The 13,513-nt window shown below is 31.5% G+C and overlaps 1 protein-coding gene across 2 annotated transcripts; it reads left to right on the top strand.

Annotated features, from left to right (window-relative positions):
- Positions 1-685: 685 nt before the first annotated feature.
- LOC134256782 (actin-like) lies at positions 686-10,385 on the top strand. Of its 2 annotated transcripts, XR_009989787.1 has the most exons (3): positions 686-750; positions 5,594-5,775; positions 9,358-10,385. XR_009989787.1 is itself a non-coding variant. In XM_062739450.1 (2 exons), the coding sequence occupies exons 1-2, from the start codon at positions 5,620-5,622 to the stop codon at positions 9,535-9,537; spliced, it is 336 nt and encodes a 111-aa protein (XP_062595434.1). In that variant the 5' UTR covers positions 5,564-5,619; the 3' UTR covers positions 9,538-10,385. The 2 variants fall into 2 exon arrangements, 1 of the variants encoding a protein (XP_062595434.1); XM_062739450.1 differs by lacking the exon at positions 686-750 and having other exon boundaries at positions 5,564-5,775.
- Positions 10,386-13,513: the final 3,128 nt, after the last annotated feature.

Below are 13,513 nucleotides of genomic sequence, written 5' to 3'. Positions count from 1 at the left end.
AGAATAATTCTGATCAAAAAGAGACTAAATTATAGAGTATTATACAAATACTGTATAGCAGATTCAATTTGCAGCAAATCATGGTCAGTTGATTTTGCGAATAGGAATTATACAATTTTTATCAGTACTGCAAGCATTTTCCACGAGTAATGTGTCAATGCTGAGCCTGATTACTAGTAAATAATATATTTACAGTATTGCACAATCTGACCCACTGCATCATCATAGCATTAATGTAACACTATGTACATAAAAAAGGAAGGTCAACCAGATTAGATTAAAAAACTATGACAACTAAAATATTCAAATTAAATATGTTTAAAGTTGACCATTTCATAAACATATTACAATTTAAAGAATAAGAAAATTTCAGACTCTCAAGATGAGAAAAAAAATTCTCAGTAGGATACAAAGAGGATTGATTCGGTAAATAAAATTAGAAAAATAAATTTTGAAGATGAAGCTGAGGAGATGAACATTGTCTTTGAAACTTAGAGAAACATTCAAAATTCCATCCAATTTATATTGAAATTATAAATCTATTGTCTTTTGAATTTGGTTAGCTAGTTACTATACGGACCTGGTAAGGTATTAGTTAACCTCGGTCTTCGGCCTTGGAAAAGAGTGTTTTCTATCGAGGTTATTTAAGCAAGAGATATTTCCCCATGCTTTCCATATTGTAGGTCAATATCCCCAAAATCCATCCTTATTCAACGAAGTGCAATTTGATATACATGTATTGGCACTGAGGTGATGAACACATTTCTTTAATGAATATAAAGACGTTCGTTAAAGCCGTCTTTAATTCACAAATTCAATATTGTAAATAATTTCACCATATATTTCTGGCATGTATGTTTAAAATTGTTACCCAAAGAGGAAGATTAACTACTTTGACCTACAAAATGGCGGCCAAGGTGAATATGACAATAATAAAACATTAAAATGAAACAAATAAAACATAATACGTCAAAGGTATACTATCTTTACTATCTATACCTGACCAAGGTCCGTATAGTAATGGGTCGACTTCATCAAAAGTCAATCAATATTTTGCTTAAGTTGAGTGCATAAAAAGATAACACTTCGTACGTCACGTCATTTTTTGTATACATTATATTCGATATTCTGCATGTATGGTTAAAAATATCTTAACCAGCTCTTTAAAATGATTTGTTATCTCTTTATCTAAATATCATCAAATATATACATTGTATCAACCATCCTTCGTGTTCTATTTTAAAGGATACATGTAACCCTTTATCAATTTCCGCGAATTGGCAATTACAATCACATGTAAGTATTGTACATTAAAGATGCATTTTGGTGTACAGAAAATTTACCAAGCGGGTGTCTGTCATAGCAGCTTCTTGTACTTCACGACTTTTAATTATTGAAATAAGGTAAATATGCTATATTTTGTTGTGAATTGTTAGTTTCTGTTTACATTTCATCTTTACCGGTATAACTTTCAGTGCATAAAATAATTTAACCTAGAGATTCTCATCAGTTCGAGAAATTATTTTTTACCATATTCTTGAAAAAAAGCGATCAAATTTTTGAGGAAGCATCAGTTGGAAACTATGATACATGTATCTAAAATGGTACATGGGTTTTTATTACATATACATGTTATAGTACTTGTAAAAGCCTCATTTCTACACCCTAGTCTATATCTTGGAATTTCTAATTCAACGATAAATGGATAAATGGTAAGATTATTTCGTGTAAAAAAAAGTATACGGGGATTTTTCGGTTTTTAAACAAATTTAAATTTTAAAAGCCAATCAACAGCAAACATTTTTTACCACTTCTATTTATAGCGAGACAATTGGCAAGATAGAGGGACTGAAACGTACGGTAATTCCTCACATTTTTGTTGAAATGACCACAGAACGTACTATTGTTGCCATCTACGAGTATGTACTCTAGCTATCATGCATCCAGATTGGCCAGGACTCTTCTTAATGAAGCACAGAACAGTGGGGGATTCTTTACTAAAAAAGCACAAAATCTATCACGTGTTGATGTTGCTGTTGGTATGAATATTAACATACCTTATATTAAATGCTAAACTTTGAGGAAAAATACAGTCGGTGCGATGAAGATTCTTACCCCTTCACTGTGGGTCCATGATATAGGTTTGTTCAACCACTATTGAAATAATGACTACTACAGAAATAATTATATCAATAGTTGTTGAGATTGCATTTCAATAACAAACATAGGTAATAACCACTACTGAAAAACGACCACTATTAAAACAATTATTTCAATAGTGTGTGAGAGTGCATTTCAATAACAAACATATTAGATAGTAACCACTATTGAAATACGACTACTATTGAAAAAAAATATTTCAATAGTGGGTGAGAATCATTTCAATAACAAATATAGGTTGCAACCACTATTGAAATAATGTTATTTTTTGAAATAAAGATTTCAATATGAATTAAATTATTGACTTCAATAGTGTTTGGAACAATGGATTAGTTTAAACATATTTTATTGAGAAATTCAATCAGGATTGGGCAACAGGCAATGCCTATGCACACCCTCTCCTTGTATAATCGGTCAAGTTAGAATAGTAGGTAATAATACATGAACATGATAATCAATAATATCATAATGAAAAATAGAGATTCACAATCAAGTATTATTTATCAATATTATATCTCAAAAAAAAAATTACAACCCCCTAACTGTATACATATTATTTACATACTGTTCCAGCTTAAAAATAATACAAATATTTCAAAAAAAATTATGCATTTAATAGAATATTTAATAAATAGTATCCCTAATTTAGTCTTCTAGAAGATTTAATAAATTCTTGTACATATGAAAATATTTTACAGTTTGTTTGATAAGAGTATTGACATTTTCCTCTTAGTAGAGCGTCAAGTTAAAAAACAACATCAATATCATTTAATTTTTTTACTAATATGTTTCTTTCAACATTATACGATGGGCAGTTAATAAAATAATGTTCAGTATCTTCAGTATAAAATCCACACTTTTGACATGATTGAATATCTGATAAAAAATGATTTTTTTAAATGTGCATTAAGATTACTAGCATTGTTTCGCAACTGACAATGCAAGATATTTTCTTTTCTATTACCAAAGTTAAAGTACCTACAAGGTTTATTAGTTGCTCCCCAATTCTTAAGCTTTGCTTTAAAGATAGCTAATGAAGGAGAGTTTTTTACATCTTCACTAAGACTGTTCCAAAGTTTTATAGTTGAGGGAATAAAACTATTATAGTATGACATTGTTTTACAAACTGGTATACATAAGTTATTACATCCAGACCTTAGGTTGTAAGCATGTTGAACAGGAAAACAAGGTTGAATCAAATCATACAAATAATCAGGTGCAGAACCATTAATCATTTTATACATCAATTGAAGTTTGTGTTTTTCTCTTCTAAGATATAATGGTTCCCATCCTAGTTCACCATACAAACAAGTTCTGGATGAATTAACTCTAAGCCCAGTAATAATTCTGGCAGCTTCTATCTGAACTTTTTCAAGCAATTCTGAACTACTTTGGGTACAATTATCCCATACAACATCAGCATATTCTAAAATTGGTCTTATAAAGGCAAAATAAATTTTTATTAGTGAATTTCTATCAATACTATGTTTCAATAACCTAATTATATTTAATCTTTTACATGCCTTTTCATATATATTCAATATGTGATTGTTCCAAGAACCATCTGCTTGAAATTGTAATCCTAAATGAACATGAGTATTTGATTGTTTAATATAATCACCTCCATATCCAAACTGAATATTAGGATAACTTATGTGTTTTCTAGTAAAATCAACATTAACCGTTTTTTCACTATTAAAATCTACAGCCCAAGCTTTGGACCAATTTCTTATCTTTTCAAGATCTTGAGTAAGGGACATTGTTGGAGCATTGATATCATTGTCTATAATAGCAAACAAAGAAGTATCATCAGCAAACAGTCGAATATTACAAGATATATCTTTAACTATATCATTTATATATAACAAAAACAAGAAAGGACCCAGTACAGACCCCTGAGGTACCCCAGCATCTATTGTTTTATATGATGATGAAAAGCCTTCTAAATTCACTCTTTGTTGTCTTTCAGTAAGATAGTCTTCAATCCAACCCAGTATATTACTTCTAAATCCAAAGTTTTTAAGTTTGAAAATCATTCCCTTATGTCATACCTTGTCAAAAGCTTTGGAAATGTCACAAAATATAAAGCGTATATCTCTGCCTCTGTCAAGGTTTGACATAATTTTATCATATATTTCAACTAATTGGTTAACAGTAGAATCCCCAGGTTGGAACCCAGATTGGTATTTACACAATAAGTCATGTTCCTTAATATGATTAAACATATATTTAAAAAGTATTTTTTCCATTAGTTTACATATAGAACAAGTCAATGATATTGGTCTGTAATTATTAGGTTGTTGGGGACAGCCTTTATTTTTAAAAATAGGTGAAATATGTGCTTGTTTCCATATGTATGGAAGAACTTTATTTGTAAGTGAAAGGTTAAATAATCTACATAGAGGTTTATATATGGAATAACGGGTTTCCTTTAATATTCTGGGAGAAATTCCATCTGGTCCACATGGTTTAGAGGGATCAAGTATGCTTAACTGATCAAGAACATCTTGATCATTTATTTCAAAATCACAGAAGTAGTCTGGAGGTCCAGCTCCATGTTCGGGCAAATCTGGCTCATTTTCAATATGTGATATATTAGAGAAAAAATTATTAAATTCTTCAGCTTTATCAATTGGATGATACAATATTCTACCATCTTGTGATTTGATAGAGGATGGGGGAGAGCTTTGTTTCTTTAACCTTGCAACAGATTTTGCTATACGCCACCACTTTCCTGGTGGAATAGATGAACAATGGATGAAATATATATTGAAATAATTATTTGCTTACGTGGTGAAACTTTCCTTTCAATACTGGTAGTATTTCAATATTGGTTGAAATCTATGGTTACCATATTGAAATGCATTCTCACCAACTAGAAAATAATTATTTCAGTAGTGCTCGTATTTCAATAGTGGTTAAAACCTATGGTCATTATATTGAAATGCACACTCACCTACTATTGAAATGATGACTTCAATAGTGGTCGTATTTCAATGGTGATTAATACCTATGTTTGTTATTGAAATGCGCTCTCAACCACAATTGAAATAATTATTTCAATAGTAGTCTTATTTCAATAGTGGTTACTAATTATCTTTGTTATTGGATTGCAATCTCAACCACTATTTATATAATTATTTCAATAGTGGTCGTTATTTCAATAGTAGTCGCAACATAGGTTTTCATAGGGCAGAACACCTAGCCTGTGAAATACTGCAACAAATGAAAATTTCCTTCTTTTGTTTTAGATGTATGTCATTTATACACTTGATTTAGAATGAAAATAAATCAAAATCTTGATGACAGATCAAACACGCCATACATTTCAAGTTCAGTTGCAAATGATCGTTTAACATTAAAGTTTTATCAATATACTAATCGCTACATGTTCTAAAACCTGTACTAATTTAATTTTCACGCCTTCCACTAGTAAATTATAACATTTACCACAAGGGAATGAGTGGTAGAGTCAACACCTGTGACATGGCTTCTGCAGACACGGACAAAGAAGTTGTGATTGTTGATGATGGTTCTCTCATGTTTAGAGCTGGGTATTCAGGGGAGAGAGAACCAAAAGTTAACTTCCCATGTGTGGTCGGTAAACGTAAAAAGGTATCTTTTTTTACATCTACCAGTATAAAAATTCTTTATTTCCTTCAAGTTTCAGGTGTAAGGTGTAAGGGTATGGTTCAGTAGATAATTGTACTTTATTCAGATGGAAAAGAACTTTTATTTCCGTTATTACACCTAGCCCTTCCAATATTTGGAAATAATTTATTGGTTTGAAACCTGCTTCTACAATACAACGGAACTAGAAAATTTTCACATAATGTGATTGATCATCAACAAAGTTAATTTCCTATCAAAATTCCCCATAGTCAACTATATAACTATGAAACTTTTCTTTAGAACTTTTTTGAAGACAATTTTGAAATAACACATGTAAGATGTATTTTCTTTTGGGGGGGGGGGGGGTGGTGTTCTAAAACATAGTTCTTTAAAATTAATATCAAAAATTTACTTGTAGGACTTTGGTTTACCATAGTGCAAACGTTGATTAACTACATTTAACTACTTAACTATTATCTATAGTATACATTTTTGTTATGATAACATCAAGTACTATGACGTTGATATTAAAAAGATGCTTGAGATCCTTATTTGCAACATATGTGTTTTCTTTGTAAATCAAGTTTTCCAAAAAAACGAATTGCATTAATTGTGTCCCATTTTGAGCTGACATGTTTCTGTATTCAAACGAAGAAGAATTTACTTAAAAGCTGTTGGAGTGAAGAAGAAAACTCTTGTCGTAGCCTCCAACTCGACTTCAGATATATCGAAGATGTTTTATCAATTTACAATAGTTACTTCCATTTATTTGTCGACTCGATATATCCCAGTGAACTTGAAATAAAAAACACCACAAAGTTTGCAACACCTAATTCATTTTTCGATGTTTTACAGACTACTGACGACAAATTTCAATTAACAACTTAATAGTTTGTATGACAAAAGAGTTCACTTCAGCCTTTCGATCGTCATATCTTTCTTTATTCATATTGTAATATTCCGTTATCATCTACATTAAGTCAGCATTCCGTACATTCTAGGGTTAAATCGCCTAGTAATAACCTATCAATAAATTGTATCGTGACTGACTTGTTTCTTACCTATTGTTATTTTTTTAGACCTTTGTTTTTAAAATAAATTGACTAAATGTTCCGTCTACATGCACTTGATCAATATAGGTAGGGTTAATGGCAGGTGTGAGCGGTCAGCAGGGGATGCTTACTCCGCCAAGGCACCTGAGCCCACTCTTGAAATTTCAGGGGTCCCTGTTGATGCCCTATTAACAGACATGTATTATTTAAAGATCTGATATGATCATTCTCTTCACCCCTTTTTATATGCATATAATACCCCATCCTCAAGAAAACCTCTTTCGCAATTAACTTAGGTATCCGATCCATAACAGCCTCAAATTCAATGAATTTGAATGTATAACAGATATATATTAGATGAATAATCAATATTATGTAAACATACATGTAATACAGAGGATCCTCAGATATCCAGACGCCAGATATCCGAATGCTTCAGTATCCGGACGACTTTTCCTCAGAACAGAATTCTTTAATGCTAGTTGTTCTTCTTTAACTCGTAATTCAGATATCGCATCACATATCAGGACAAATTGACTAGGACCAAAGAGTCCAGATAAATGAGACTCCACTGTAATCATATTTTAGTCTCAATATGCAAGAACAGAATGTGTCTTTTTTTTTTTACCTTGACCCTCCTTGAAGATTTTTCCCCTTTGCTTTTTACCCATAAAATTCATTTTTTTAATCTATCTGGTGAAAAATTATTTTCGATCGTTTTTCTATTATTAACGACGCAGAGTCAAATTCGAGTGCGCATGACTTTGCGCAGCTATATAATTTCATGAAGTCACTTGATCGAAAGCACACCTTTACAAAATACTTTGATTTTAATGCAAAATTAACATTATCTGTAACCCCTACTGGTCTGAAAATGTTATTTCGCGACGATAATAAGGAAAAACTTGCCCTAGCGCCGTCACTATTATCGGGTTTTGATGCAATGCAATGGATATTATACTAAAAACTGATGACAGAACATCCAAAGAAACATACCAGCAATTTAAACATTGCTATTTTTACCGAAAAACATATATGCGCCTATAATTCACCTGCACTGATGTAAATATATACCGTAATATGGCAATTTTAGAGCTATTGGGCTTTGAAAAATAAACTTAGAAATTTATTCCTAGACCAACCTAGATGGTGAACGTTTTTGAAATTGCACGATTTTGTGACTTTTTGTAACAACTTTCATCTACTTGAATGAAAATGAAATCGCTAGGGCAGAAATGCAAAAAAATAATTTGGGGAAATGTGATAATTTTGCATTTAAGTAAGGGACGTTGAGGATAGAAAAGTTAAAGTCGTCACGTTTATCATATAGCATGGTTGTTAGGTTACCATTAACGTCCTTTTCAAGTAAAATATCCAAGTATGAAACAGATGTGTCACTTTGTGGTATCTTTTATCTCAAGCTCTCATGGATATATCGTATCGACGAGGGAACGGAATTTACTATTGTAATTGACAATACGTCATCGATATATCTGAAAGTCGAGTTGAAGCCCACAGCAAATGAAATAAAACGGATTTAAATATATGCTTATTCAAAAATAAGCTTGTTTTGAAAATAAGCCGGTCATAACATTGCCATTGAGGAAAAAAAGTTAAACTAAATGTGTTTCTTGTTTAAATCTAAATCCTTAGTTTACATTCTATTTTTTTTTACTTTTCCTTGGAGTAGGAATGCATACTGCACCTATAGCAACCGTCTGTCACTAAAAGCTCACTGTTTTAAAAAGAGAATTAAAGACATTGGAGCACTTAACTCTTACCGAAGTTTACCTGGATATTTTATTTTATTTAACAATGGAACAAGTAGTTCTCAATATATCAGTTAAATTTTATTGCATTGATTATAAGCTGTGATAATGCGCCCGTCGTTTAGCAGTTTTTTTTTTTTGTACTGATAATAAGCCGCGAGTTGAAAATAAGACGGTTTTGAAAATAAACCCCCACTTTCTTACCAAAACGTAAAATAACTCGCGGCTTATTTTCAAGGTTTTAGGGTATTTAATTGTAATCTGGTTACTTTTATCAATTAAGATTAAATTCGTTAAATGGTTTTTATATAAAGCACTGTGGTTTAATAAATTTTCGCTGGTATCAATTTTCGTAGATTTTGTAAAACAGACGTTTTCGAGGATACATAGTTTTGTGGACAAAGGCATTGTCAATACAAATTTATATCACATTTCTTAATTCAATGAACATTTAAATTCGTGGACCTGCTCAACAACGAAATTTTCGAAATCCTCGAAAATTGGTGCTCAACAAATATTAATGAAACTACTGTAAATAAAAAACATATAAGCCTCCAACTGACCATTTTGTCAGGTATTAGACTACATGTAGTTATTTTATAACGCGCCTATGAGCATATGACATATTGGACAGTTTGGCTTATCACCATCCTACTTTTATGAAAACTTTCTACGTGTCTTTTGATGATATGAATAATCCATACAAATTATTGTGACGTTATAGTATGTTTTTCTTAAATGATATATCCCCATGCCTTTTTCAGACTTTAGTAGAAACAACAATGAATAAAGAACAAAGAACAACCGCTATTGGATATGACGCAGAAAAAGCTCTTCAAACATACGATTTGCATTTTCCGATTGAAAATGGGTGTATCACAAACTGGGATGATATGGAACTTGTCTGGAATCATGCATTTAAAAAAAATAGAGCTCCCGGATAAAAGAATACTTATGACGGCAGATCCTGACGAAGTTAACAGAAAACAGTTATTGGAAAAGTTTTTTACTAAATATTCTCCTGCTGCCGTTTTACTTGCTAATCAGGCTGTTCTTTCCCTTTTGGCTTCAGGTCGATCGACGGGGTTGGTAGTCTGTTTTGGAGAGGGCACATCTTATGTCGTTCCAATATATGAAAATTATGTATTTGAAGACTTTGTCCAAAACTGGGATTACAATGGAAAAGCACTGACAAAAATACTGAAGGAAACGTTGGAACGAGCTGGTTTTAAGCCATCATACACTCTTGCGACAGAGATAAAAGAAACGTATTGTTACGTAGCCCTTGATCCTCAAGAAGAAATAAATAGCTTCACTCCTATATCGCACGATCTATCTGATGGGCAACAAATTAAAATTGGTCCAGAAGCGTTTCAGTGCCCAGAATTACTTTTTCAAAAATATTGCATACACAAAGTTATCATTGACACAGTAAAGAAATGCGATAGCATTATACAGAAGACTTTATTTGCAAATATTGTACTTACAGGAGGGTCTACTCTGCTTCGTGGGTTTTCTGAAAGACTGAAAAGAGAAATAAAACATAATACTGGAGCAAACATAAACATTATTAGTCTTGATGATCATATCTTGTCTGCATGGAAGGGCGGATCTAAGATTGTTTCTGAAAATCTGTTTCCGGAAAAATGGATCACTAAAGCCGAGTTTGAGTCAGGGACGGACACACTCCTATCAAAGTATATCTACTCAATATAAACACTAAATTTTCCAGTACTGCATGGTTATTATATCTATATGCACGAACATAAATTTCATTTACGAATATATACGATCTTCAGCTAAGCCAGGAAGGATAACTCTTAAAATTATGAAGTTCAATATCTTTGTCCCACCCAAATAACAGCAACAAAAACAAAATTTCAAACAAATTATTTCATTCATTCCTTCAAAGTAATCTCCCTTATATTAAATACAGAGATAAAGTCGTTTTATCAAGTCAAAAAACACTTTTTGTACGTTTTTTGTGGTATGGAAATAGGAGCAAGTCACAAGGAAGAAGACCAGGTGAATATTGAGGATGAGGTAGTTCGACAACTTTGTAGAAGTTTTCGAGTAACTTTTGCTTTATGGGCTGGAGCATTGTCATGCAGAAGTTTTAAGTGCCTCTCAAACCGGTATTTGGTCCTCTTTTCAAAATCCCCCTCACTAGTATCGTCAGTCCATGCTCAGTGTTGTGTACAGAGTTATGCAAATTCAATGCACCACTGAAACGAAAACAGTTTCTTTAAACAGAGCACGAGCTTTCAATTATTACTGTTCATGTTTACGGGAGTGTTCGCTAGTTAATATCTGCACACGTCAGTGAGCAAGGATTGACAATATACTGTGAGCGGGTATTACTTTAAAACATTTCTGCTATGAATTTTCCGGATTATATAGTTGATTATTATATAGTCTATTTATAGTCCCTATATAATCTATACAAACGCAAACAGTTCATAACACTACATATTCACTGGATTTTAGGTCGTATTCACCGGAGGGTCACTGCGCGTGCAACGCATTGTGACGTCACAATCAAAACCTTAAAAAAGGTTGTAAACAATTGTGGCCGTATTCACCGGAGGGTCATTGCGCGTGCAGCTTCATTGTGACGTCATAATCAATACCTCAAACAACGTTGTAAACAATGGTTGCAACGGCCACAGCGAGCTACGTATCTGAGCAGGAAAAATATTATACAAACTTATTTCGGGATTATTTTTAAACATTTGGACGTCTTACAAGGCGAAACTCGGAAAGAAAACACGGAGGTGACAAACTATAATCTTAGCATTTTTTTAAACGACGGAAGTTAGTAAATGAAAGTGGTGTCGTTATTCGTATAATATTTTTCGTTAATAAACAGCACAACTGCCACTTTTTAAGTATTAAGAATAAGTTTAAAATTTGTGAAAATGCAAAGATGTGTCAATTAAACCCGTCAAGAAATTCAATGTTTCAAAAACTTTTAGATGCAATAAGATTTTTATTAATTTTTGTGTGAAACGCTATTGTGATATTTAAGTCGTGATATTAACGGTAGATAGAAATTTTGAGAACAGATGAAACAACTATAAACTTTAAATTTGTGTCTAAGCACCTTGAAATTCATATATGGCGTATTTTTCATAAATTCAGATTAAGTGAAATTCAAAATAAATCTTTCTCCATTTTTGTTACTCAATATTAAGATAAGACTTTCCTGTAAATTACACAATTTAAATCAATTGCATTTCATAGATGTCTAAAACAAAAACTGATTTATATATCGACTCGAAATTCCAATATCAGACACAGTTTAAAGCCATTTTAGCTATACAAACGTGGGGATACTTTAAAGGTCATGTATATCTACACTTACATGTGTATTTTAATATTTTGATTTTCTAGCTCAGATACGCCATAAACGAGCTTTGTATCTCTAATTTTCTCGAAATACCGAGATACCTACAGTTTTCTGAAATATTTTTTGATCAATTTTCAATCAGGAAATGCACAGCAGATACTTTGAATCGCATTTCCATAATATATGCATATATGATTATCTTTAATGATGTAGTTTTAAGAAATGCATTTATTAAGAGAATGCAGAGATATGTTTGAAAGCATTTTGAATTACCCAACTTCAGATTTTTATTTTTATTTTTTTTCATTTTATTCTTATTTTTTGTACAAGCAGGCGACATTTTGTGCATTTGTATGTGTATAATTTTTACAATTTTACAGAATCATTTAAAACTCAATTTGATTCTACATTTAAGGAATATTTTTATGTTTGAGTGAGTTTTTGGTGTGTACATGTATATTTCACAGATTTCACATATAGGCAAATTTCATGAAGCTGCTGGCCTTTTAGCCTTTAAGTATTGTTTTCTATTTCATGAAACTCAAGTATCATAATCCTTAACATCCAGGCATTGAGTCAGGAGAAAAGTCTGTCTTTATTGAGAATGTTAAACTAATCGTATGATCACACATCCACGAAATATTATATGATAATTGAGAAAAAATAAAATATTCCACTGATTAAAAATGAATTAGCTGAAAATTATATTCCGAAGAGCTTACATTCATTATTTAATGCAGAATCACATTTGATCATTCTTTTTTTTTTTTTTTTTTGCGAAATTCGGTTGAAAAATGCCAAAAATGACAATGGATTGTATTAAAGTGAAATAATATCTTCGCAGAATATGATTGTCAAATTAGTACACGTTTACCTCTGTCGTTAATGGTTTCAGAAAAAACAGGTAGAGATAACTGCCTTGTATTAAGAAAGAGCAAGCATTTTCTATTCGATTTCTCTTCTTGTAAATACGAAATGAAAAATGAACATTGCAAATTCAGAAATTCTTATTATTTTTATTCATTTTCCTCATATTGAATAAATCAGAAATGTCAGAATTCATCATTTCTTACATGTTTGTTAAAAAACAGATTTATAGTATCTGTTTAATGTGTATTCCACAACACAACCAAAGGCTTGGTTAATCCATCGATTTGAATCATAATTTATATTTTTCTTTTTCAAAAAGGGATTGCTCTTGATTGTTTCACCAGTAAAACAATAGTAAATTTGACCTTACATAATTCTACAAGTCATTCAAGGGATTGGCGAATTAAACACAAGAAACTTAAATATCTTACAGATTTTTTTTAATTCTGCTAAAAATAGAAAAGAGAACTCGTCCTAGATTCCAAACAAACTGGTTTGGCAAAATTGCTAATTACTTTTTGAAAAGATGGGTACCTTTCATAAACGTAAAAACAGCATTTATGCTATCCATATGAAAATAATGCAAATTTAAAACTAAGTTTCCCGCAGCTGTTATTATTCAGATTAAAGAAGAACGCAGAATTAGTATTGTTGTACATATGTCATTTGTTGATAACATAAATGAAACACATGACATTTGG

This window comes from Saccostrea cucullata, unplaced genomic scaffold, assembly GCF_032062105.1.
Source record: "Saccostrea cucullata isolate Sc308-1 unplaced genomic scaffold, CSIRO_AGI_Scuc_v1 ctg2054, whole genome shotgun sequence".
Lineage (NCBI taxonomy): Eukaryota > Metazoa > Mollusca > Bivalvia > Ostreida > Ostreidae > Saccostrea > Saccostrea cuccullata.
This window is presented reverse-complemented; position numbering and strand designations above follow the sequence as displayed.

Bases quoted from the DNA above. Each gene is read 5' to 3' on its own strand.
- LOC134256782 (XM_062739450.1), top strand. From the start codon at position 5,620: ATGAGTGGTAGAGTCAACACCTGTGACATGGCTTCTGCAGACACGGAC. The intron at 5,776-9,357 runs GTATCTTTTTTT...TGCCTTTTTCAG, and splicing joins TGGTCGGTAAACGTAAAAAG to ACTTTAGTAGAAACAACAAT.